Source organism: Tupaia chinensis, unplaced genomic scaffold (assembly GCF_000334495.1).
Source record: "Tupaia chinensis unplaced genomic scaffold, TupChi_1.0 Scaffold000332_1, whole genome shotgun sequence".
Classification (NCBI taxonomy): domain Eukaryota; kingdom Metazoa; phylum Chordata; class Mammalia; order Scandentia; family Tupaiidae; genus Tupaia; species Tupaia belangeri.
This window is the reverse complement of record NW_006159826.1, coordinates 520260-530818: the sequence shown is the minus strand read 5'-3', so window position 1 is coordinate 530818 and position 10559 is coordinate 520260. Positions and strand designations below refer to the sequence as shown.

Genomic DNA, 10559 nt, shown 5'->3' with positions numbered 1-10559 from the left:
ACAGCCTGCCCACCTGCGTGCAGCCCTGGCTCCAAGGCCAACAGGGACGCTGAGGCGTGGTCGCTCTGCCTGGCCTGGGCACTGCACTCCAGCAAGCTGCCCGCAGTGTGGCCAGGGCCACGCTGTACATAGCAAAGGTTTAGAGAGAAGGGACACTAAATTTGTAGGATGTGTCACCACAAACCGAGGGTCATAGAGGACACTCCTTGTCACCAGCTGGAAGAGGCTCCTCAGGCTCCTGGCTACTGAGCCTCCACTAGCCCCACCCCGGGTCCGGCAGGGAGGCAGGAAGTACAATGGGGCTGGCTTTTCGCAAATGAAACAGCGAGCCTGGCTTTGCAGACGGCAGCACCAGCAGCCCCCGTGGGCCACTGCCAAGTCACAGCAAGAGGACCAGAAGCCCGGGAGGGGCTGTGTCTGGGGAGCAGCCGTGAGTCGAGGGGCTCGTGACGGGGAAGGCCCACTCTGCCAACTTGTGGAGGTCGAGGGAAGGTGGCCCCTCTGGACTGTGCTCCCTCTCGAGGGGGTGAGTGACGGGGTGGGCAGGCTGCTGTCCTGGTGGTCCGGGCAGCCCTGCCCCAGCCTTCCCTAGGTGCCCAATTCACCCACCAGACCCCGTGTTCCTCCCCTGCCTGGGCATCGAGGATCCAGCCAGCGCCCTGCTGTCTGCTGGCACTCCAGGGTTGGGGTCAAGGTCTCAGGAACGGAGCACACACAAGCCACCCCTCTGTACTCAGAGTGTGTGTGAACATCAAGCGCCACAGAGCAGCAGCCAGGAGGCCCTGGCCGGGAGGGAGGTGGGGCGGCTCCTCCTCTGGTCACATGCTGCCGATCAACCAGCCTCCGCAGCCTCCCTCCCGCTGCAGGCAGCTCCTTCCACGGTGCCTTCCGTGCCTTCGGACCCAGCACAGGATGCATCTGCTCTGAAGGCGGCTCTCACCTTCCTGCAGTCAGGCTCCTCCTAGGTACACCTCCCAGTCTGCCCTTGCCAGGGAGAACTCACTCCACCACCATCCTCGGGCCTTCAGGGAGGCATGCTGGTCCTGCTCACAGTGGCCCAGTGGTCTGGAACGTGACAGCGCAGGAAGCAGCACCCCACAAGGAAGGTCTGGGGCGAGGCAGAGGCAGCAGGGCATAGGGGCTCTCTTTGCTGAAAGGAACACAAGGCGGGAGGGGAGGCAGCGCGGAGAAGGGGTGACGTGTCCATGCCCAACATAACACAACCCTGCTGATCCTCAGGATGGGCCTGGCGGTCTCCCTCCCCCAGGGTCTGCCCAACATCTGGATACTGGCAGGAGCCTCTGCCACCATCACGGATGCAGAGAGCCCTCTCAGAAAGCCACCTGCTCCATATCTGAGGCAGCAACACCCCAACAGTCTCTGTGTCCTGCAGGGGAGATAGGCAGAGACGCCCACCTCAGGGGAGGCTGATCCTGTTCCGTGTCCAACCTGGTCTGCAACTGAGTGGTCACCTGGCTTGGGCCTTGGGAGCAGGGGCCTTCCGTGAGCACCCCTAGGAGTCGGGGAGCCAAGGCCTGGAGGGTGCGGGACTAGGTGCAAGCAGGTACAGGGATGGAGAATGCAGGGGTGTCCCTTGGGAAGGGGACAGTGAGCATCTCAGGAGGAGGGGCAGGGAGGCTGTGACGCTGGCCTCACTGAGGGCTGCTCAGTTCAGGAACCCTCTCCGAACCCCACCCTAGCCCCTTTGCAGCAACTACACGGAAAGGGCATGTAAACACAATGCATGTTTACAAATTAAATAACAGAAGGAAACGTTGCCCTCACAGGACATTGTGAGCTCCACTGGAAGGAGACCCAGGCGTTGACCTCTCTCGGGCAGTGTGCAGCGGCATTGGTGGGTCCCTGCTCCAGGGGACGTATGACCATGTGACCAGGGCCTGCTCCCTCCTGAGGCTCCAGCCTCCTCTCCACCTTGTGTCCGGCCCAGGCCATGCTGACCCGCAGCAATGGCAACCTCTCGGCGGTCTCCCTGAGCGAGTTCGTGCTGGAGGGATTTGCAGGGGGCCCGGGGACACAGGCCCTGCTCTTCGCTGTGTTCCTGGCCCTGTACGTGGTCACCGTCCTGGGCAACCTCACCATGATCCTGGTCATCACCCTGGATGCCCGCCTGCACTCCCCAATGTACTTCTTCCTCAAGAACCTCTCCTTCCTGGACCTCTGCTACTCCTCCGTCATCGCCCCCAACGCCCTGGCCAACTTCTTCTCCTCGTCCAGGACCATCACCTTCGCGGGCTGCGCCACCCAGTTCTTTTTTTTCTCTCTGCTGGTCACCACTGAGGGCTTCCTCCTGGCCGTGATGGCCTACGACCGCTTCATGGCCATCTGCAGCCCCCTGCGGTACCCGGTGACCATGTGCCCCGCGAGCTGTGCCCGCCTGGTGCTGGGCACCTACTGTGGAGGCTGCCTCAACTCCATCGTGCAGACCAGCCTCACATTCCAGCTCCCCTTCTGCAGCTCCCACCGCATCAACCACTTCTTCTGCGACGTGCCGCCCCTGCTGCGGCTGGCCTGCGCCGACACGACCCTCAACGAGCTGGTCATGTTCGGCCTCTGCGGGCTCATCATCGTGGGCACCACGCTCGTGGTCCTGGTCTCCTACGGCTACATCGCAGTGACCATCCTGAGCATGCGCTCCGGCACCGGGCGCCACAAGGTCTTCTCCACCTGTGGCTCCCACATGACGGCCGTGTCCCTGTTCTACGGGACGGTGTTCGTCATGTACGCCCAGCCAGGGGCTGTGGAATCCTTGGAGCAGGGCAAGGTGGTCTCCGTCTTCTACACCCTGGTCATCCCGATGCTTAACCCCCTCGTCTACAGTCTGCGGAACAAGGACGTGAAGGATGCCCTGAGGAGGCTGAGCCAGAGACAGACAGCCTAGTGAGGGAGTGGCCGGCGGGAGACCCGGGGTCCTGGGCTGCAGGGGTGAGCTCCGAAGGTCCACCCCCAGAGTGCATTCACTCCTTAATTCAGCCTTCCTCTCCACCGTCCATGCATCCAGCCTTCTTGGGAGCGTAGTGCAGGCCAGGCAGTTACTAAGCATGAGCATCGCCCCCCTCACATGTACACACAAAAACAGTCCAGAAACAGCGCGGGTCCAACCCCACGTGTGGGTACAATGTCGCTGTTTACCCTGGTTGACATCGAAGGGTTTTCTGCAGGAAAAGAGACAGGTATTTGGGTTTGGTCTATGTGTGTTGATCCATCTTTGCAAACAAAACGTTGAAAAATCCCTAGTAATGTTTACATGCTCCCTGCCCTGCTCTGAGGCTGGGCCCAGGTGCCCTCTCCCGAGCACCATCTGAAAGAGCCTCCTGGTCCACTCCTGTTTCTTCAGCTCACCTTCCACGCCCCCCCCCCGGGTCTTTACAATCACTCAGGTCAGTGGCCAAGGCGTTTCCCACGGCGAGGGGCTGTCCGCAGGATGAGGCCTGGCCACAGGCAGCTGGGGTCTGGCCAGCGATGCCTCGCTCCCGAAGGAGAGCCAGCACGTGAGTGAGCACCAGGTGCATGTGGGGGGTGTGGGATGAGTTCTCCAGTTAGGACGTCCTGCAGCCGGAGCTCGGGGGCTCACCGACCCCTGGGGGGAGAGATACTGACCCAGCCCCAGCACGGCCTTCGGGCCTCCGTCACTGCGTGGCCCGGCTGACCTGGGCTGCCGAGAACTGGGTACGGCAGGACCGGCCCTCATCTGGGGTGTGCTCTCTTGGCTCAACCCCATCTTTGTGGGATTGGTCCACGGACGAAGTGCAGTGAGGCTCCATGATAGCCGCGTGCCGGGCTCCCGCCTTGGAGTGCCGGACCACCTGTCCCGCTCTGAACCGGCATTACTTGTTGCCAGTGACTGTCTTTTAAAACGAGGCTGCTGCGACACTCTTGCCAGACCTTCGATGCACGTGACTCATTCTGCTGGAAATCCCGAGGACAGCTGCTTGGCGACGACGCGGACGTAGGTTCGCCGTGGACAGACGCTGCCAACTTTTCGTTTAGCTGTTTGGTGAGGGGCTCCTTGTGTTTCATTTCTATCAAATTACTGCTGAGTGGGGGTAGCCTCTTCTGTGTACTCAGTGGCAATTCTGATGTCCTGCTTTGGGTGGTATTTATTGTTTGCACTTCTTTTTTTTTTTTCCCAGATATTTTTGCCTTAGGGCACGTGTGCTTGCCAGAGAGAGACAGAGACGGTGAGAGGGAAGTGAGAAATTGCCCCCGAGGGATGGCCACACGGCAGTGGCTTCTCGTCCGTTCTCCCAGGATCTTGGGCATGCACACACACCCAGAGTTTCAAGCCACTGATTCCGGGAGTCGAACCATGGTTGGCCATGTGAGAATTCAGCCATGTACCCGCTAGGCCATCTGCTGGCTCCTATCACTTGCACTTTTTAATATGTGTTCGCTGTCTTTTTCTTGTTGATTTGTGATAGTCCTTCACATTCTGGGTATGAGCAGCTCGTTAATTAGGCAATTTTCCAGTCTTCTCCCACTTCGTGGCTTGCATTCCCAGTCATCCCCACGGTCTAACGGCGTCTCTCGGTCAACACACGTTCATACACTTAACGTTTGTCAGTATTTTCTTATTTCTATGTCATGCTGAAAAGAAGTTGCCTGCTTTGGGTCAGTCTTCCGTTTTATATTTAAGAAACTCAGTTGTTCGGCCGCTCGTGTGAAGAGCCACAGTTGACATGGGCCAGATTCGCCGTGGGCTGCAGGTCAGGCCGCCCGTCTCTGCCAGGCAGCTGCCTGCCGCTCCCGGAGAGCCGAGTCACAGGGCCAGCTCCGTGCTGCCACCTCTGCCACATGCACGGGGACTTCTCCCACTGGGTGTTTCTCTGTCTTGTGGTTATTTCAGGACATGTCGCTAAATTTAAAAAAGTAAAATTTGGGCCTGACCCTCGGGCTAGTGGTGAAGGGAGCACATCCCGCCTGCCTGATCGTGGCTTATAATCCAGCCCGAGGGTTTGAAAACATACCAGCTGCATGTGTGTGCATGCCCAGCAACCCCGTAGGTTGGAGAGGGGGAGAAGGGGATCGCAGGGTGACCACACCCAGGGGTGCTTTCTCCCTCTCTCTTTCTCCCTCTCTGGTGGAGTCACATACTCGCTGGTAATTAAAAAAAAAAAAAAAAAGACAGCAATAGAAAGTAAAATACAATAAAAATCTTAAATATTAAAGGGATTTTTACACTTAAAAAACTGTGAATTAGGGGACCAGCAGGTGCTGCAGTGGTTAAGATGCTAGACTCCCACGTGGCTGACTGTAGTTTGAGTCCCGGACCTGGAGGCTTGCTTTCTCACTTTGTCTCCCTCTCTCATCTCACTGGTGAATTAAAAACAATAATAATAAATAAAATTAAATAAGTAATTCTTTTAAAAAGTGAAATAAGGTAAAGATAATTATGCAGTATTTAAAAATAAATACATAAAAGTTGGCACGTTTTCCTTAAAAACTTAGGAAAAATGGAAAGTGAGTGACGGGCATGAAAGGAAGCCTGAGTAAATAGAAGGACATACCATATCCATGAAGGGCAAGAGCCAATATCATACAGACCTTCATTATTCAACCTAATTTATAAATTCCAGGCTGTTATTGAACTTGGCCAGATTTTTATAGTATTAAACAAATTAATTCTATATTAGGATACACCATGTCCAAAGAATTTCTGAAAAATAAAAATAAGGAGACACATGTTCTGATAAATTTTTTAAATAATTATTTTATTAACTTTATTCTTTTATTTATTGATTTTAATTTGACCAGAGAGGGATAGAGTGAGAGAGAGAGAGAAAGAGAGAGTAAGTGAGAAAGAAACCTGCTAGGTCTGTGGTCAGCCATGTGGGAGTCCAGTACCCTTAACCACCATGACACCTGCTGGTCCCATGTCCTGATAAATTTAAGACTTCTAAAATTACAGCAATTGAAAGTGTCATCATATAATTAATAGAAAAATAAAAGGAAAATCTCAAATGGCTGAAAAAAATGTAGAAAAGTTGTTGGAACTCATTAGTAGCTAGAAACTATTTCTTTTAAATGGCTTAGATTCAACACACCCATCAAAATCAAAATAAGGAAGAATGAGGGAAACAGGGCCTGATACGCGGCTGGGTTTGTTTCAGTGTTTCAATCATTTTGAGAGAAACCTGGCCAGATGTGTGAAAGGAAGACTTTAATATGCTGTTGCTCAACAGGAATAGTCAAAACCTTAAACAATTCATGGGACCAGCAGATGGCATAATGGCTATGTTGCTGGATTTCCATGTAGCCGACAAGGTTTGAATCTTGGACCCAGTGGCTTAAACTCACACCGGGTGCATGTGCATGTGTGCCCAAGATCCTGAGATGAGAACAGAGAAGAAGGGGTTGTGGCATAGCCATCCCCCCTGGGGGTGATTTCTCGCTTTCTATCTCTCTGTGTCTCACTGTCTTTCTGGCAAGCGCACACACCCTATAGCAAAAACCTCTCCAAAAAACAAACAAACAAAAACAAAACAATTCATAGTGTTCACTATCCTCTTCTCATGGGAGTTATAAGTATAGACAGTCTAGATCCACAGCAATTTGGCAAAGAAACGAGACTAGAAAACACAAACAATGAGGGAGATAACCCTGGACCCCTGCAGTTCCCCATCACCACGGGCACACAGGCAGCTTAGAGACTCCTTCCTTTTTCGAGAGGTTTTTGCCATAGGGCACATGCGCTCGCCAGACAGACAGAGAGAGACAGAGAGACAGAAAGCGAGAAATCACCTCCCAGGGGGATGGTCACGCCACAATCCCTTCTCCTCCATTCTCTTCTCAGGATCTTGGGCACGCACACACAGCGCCTGGCATAGTTTTAAGCCACCGGGTCCGGGACGCAAACCGCGGTCGACTACGTGGGAGTCCAGCGACATAGCCATTACGTTAACTGCTGGTCCCGATTTTATTTTACTTTTAATAGTGGAATAATAATGGAATTACATGCAGTTAAAGTAAGCAGTAAGGAGATGTGCCGTGTACACTTCCACATTTGGCCTAGTGGTATTGTCTCCGAGAACGACAGGACAGTGTGATTACTAAGGCCAGCATTGTTAAGACCTACCGACCTGGCGTCATACTGGCCGGTTTCACACGCTTTCATTTTGCAGTGTGTGTTCGTATTTAGTTATGTGCACCTTTTCTGCGGCGTTATTCACAATTGCTAAGACATGGAATCAACCTAAATGTCCACGAACAGAAGAATGGATTGAAAAACTGTGGGACATGTACTCTATGGAATACTACTCAGCCATAAAACACAATGAGACCCTGGCATTTGACAGGAAGTGGAGGAATAGGGAAGATTTATTGCTGAGTGAAGCAAGCCAGGCTATGAAGGAGAGACATTGTATGTCTCCACTTGATACATACCAACTATCTGCACTCTAAGGCTGAAAATGAAATATTGGAGTATAAAGAAACATGGAAAATGGTTATAGATACTGGATACAGTGTGAGAAGAGGGCACAAGAAAGAAGAGAGTGTGAGGAAAGACATTAAGGAGAAAAATAGAGGGGCAAGACATTTATTGGACACAGAAATGAATTGTTATCTATTGATGATGACACATATAATATCCCCAATTGGACTGGTAGGAAATGTATTTCATACCAGTATTTCTTGAATGTTGGAAAATTCACTTTACAAGCTACGTGAGGTATTGTGATTAAATGTATAAAAGAAAATAAAATGTATTTAAAAAAAAAAAAACATTGCAGAGCTGTATGGCCACCAACACAATTAAGATACCAACAGTTTCTTCACAAGTCGCTTCATGCTACCCTTTTACAGCCACAGTCACCATCCTCACCATCCTCACCATCCCTACCACCTGGCAAGGACTAACCTTGTCTTTGTGTAATTTTGGTCATTTCAAGTATGTAACATAAATGGAGTTACACAGTAGACAACATTTTGAGCTTGGCGTTTTTCACTGAGCATATTTCCGTTGAAATTCATCTGTATTGTCTTGTGTGCCAGTGGTATTTCCTGGGGGCTGGGCTGTGAGGCAATCACTCATGGGAAAGGTCCTGGTACGAGTCTGGAGACCTTCCTGAATATGCCAGGCACACACTTGCCCATGATCCAGGGTGGGACCCTGTTGGGGGACTTGTGTGCATATGTGTGCATGCATGCATGTGTGTGCATGTGTGTGTTTTTATCTCTCTTGCTCATGGAATAAATATTCGACTATTAAAAAATAGTGTTCCATGGTATGGAGGAACCACAGTATATGAAAATGTAATTGAAATTTGTTTTAGTTCATCTTATATTAACTAAAGTGATGCAGCCACTGATCCTATGGATCTGAAGATGGTTTTTTCTAAACTTTTCCAGGGGCACATGTGCTCACCATAGAGAGACAGGAGAAGGACAGTGAGAAAACACCTCTCACTAATTATGAGGAATGGTCATGCATAATAACCCTCTCCTCCACTTCTCCCTCCTTTCAAGACTTTGGGCATGCGCCCACACACACATATTGGGCCTGTTTCTCAGGTTGCTGTATCCTGCACTCCAACTGCAGTCAGCCACACGAGACCCAGCCGCCTTAACCACCACACCACCTGCTGGCATAGGATGATTTTCCTATGTAGACAACGATGTCGTCTGTATACAATGTTTTCCTTCCTTTCCAAATGTATGCCTTTTTTCCTTCTTCTCGACGCACTGCAATGGCTGCAACTCTCAGTACTATGTTAAATAAAAGTACAGATTATTCTCGGTCTTAGAGGAAACATTCAGTCTGGTGAAACACTAAGTATGATCCTAGCAGAGACTTTTTATAGATGTTCTCTATCAAACTGAGGAAGTTCTCTATTTCTAATATGTCCAGAATATTTATTTTAAATGTATGTTGGATTTTTCATTGATTTGCATCAATTTTAAAATTATTTTGCATCAAGGGATGTGATCATCAATTGTCTATTCTGTTGACATGGTAGATTACAATGATTGATGATGGTTCTTTCTTTATTTACATTTAATAATTGTACTTCTTTTTTTTTCTAGCGTGAATATCTTGTATATTAGTGCAGGCAGAGATATTACCATGTACATCATCATCAATGGATAATTTCCCTTTTCTGTGTCCATTAAACATTTTGCTTCTTTCTTTTACACTTGATTCTCTCTTTTCAATCCCCACATGTCCCCCCCCACTCCCACACTGTCTCTAGTGCCCACGGTTGCTCTCCATGCTTGTATACCTTTCTATCTTTCAGTCTCCACCATAGCATGCAGACGTTCAGTCTGCAGTGAGTGGGGACATACAGTGCCTCTCTTTCATAGTCTGGCTGGCTTTACTTAGTGTTAAAGCTTCCGTATTTGTCCACTTTCTCTCCAATGCTAGGATCTCATTTTTATGGCTGTACAGTATTCCATAGTGTATATGTGCCACACTTTGTCAACCCATTCATCTATTCTTGGAAAGTTGGGCTGATTCCTTGTCTCAGCAATTGTGAATAATGCTGCAATAAACATGGATATACAAATGTTTTTCCAAGTGAGTGCACACAACATGGGTTTTCTCAGTATGCATGCAGTGCATGTCAATCAAATCAAAGACTTTACTATAGACATCACCAACAGATAATTTTCTGTTCTTATGTCTGTTACATTTTCCCCCAAGCCCCTCCTTCTCTCCAAGGTATGGAGGGACCACAGTATGTGGTTCCTTCTCTCTCACTACCCATCACATTCTATACAATTTTTGGTATCTGTGCTTGCCTTCCCAGATATTATACCTTCTAATCTTTCAAATTCTTCAATGGAGTGTGGAAATTCCAGGTACGTAGATCAATGGAACAGAACTGAGAAACCAGAAATAAATCTGAAAACATACAGCCAACTGATTTTTGACAGAGGACACAATACAATAGAGAAAAAGAAAGCCTTTACAGCAAATGCTACTGGAAGAACTGGATATCCACCCACAGAAAAATGAAACCAGACTCAGGTTAGGACCACTGAAGACCTTCTGCCCAGACTTGACCTTCCTGCCCCGCAGATCGAGCCAGGACAAGCCAATCAACAGACATCTATATCTGAGTTATGAGTACTCCTTTCCGGGATTGGGACCACTGAAGACCTTCTGCCCAGACTTCACCCTCTTGGCCCGTAGATTGAACCAGGCTAGAGCACCCTCTTTATTCTCTGTTTGTCTCCATCTTTTTCTTTATTTTAAATTATTTTTTATTTTTAAAGTTCTCAGCTCTCTGTCACTGTTTTGTCTTGCTAATTCATACCCACCCCCCGACGTCAGATAAGCCAGGCACCAGCCACCTGTATCTGAGCTCTGAGCGCCCCTTCCTCGCAGTGTGCTAGTGCAGCATGTGGTTTTCATTTTTTCCTTTAAAATATTTTTTCTCTTTTCTAAAATTGTTTTTATCTTGTTTTTTCTTTTTTCTTTTTTTTTTTTTTTTGAGGGAAATTTTTTTTTTTTTTTCCTTTTTTTTTTCCTTTAATTATATTACCTAACACTCATTCCCTGAGCATCATCACAACACACTAAGTGTAGTTTCCCATCT

General features: G+C 49.4%; 1 protein-coding gene across 1 annotated transcript; it reads left to right on the top strand.

Moving 5' to 3' along the window:
- The first annotated feature begins 1951 nt into the window (after positions 1-1951).
- On the top strand, positions 1952-2899 carry LOC102489905 (olfactory receptor 12). Its single transcript, XM_006151974.1, has one exon. It carries the CDS (start codon positions 1952-1954, stop codon positions 2897-2899), a length of 948 nt encoding a protein of 315 aa, XP_006152036.1.
- The last annotated feature ends 7660 nt before the right edge of the window (positions 2900-10559 follow it).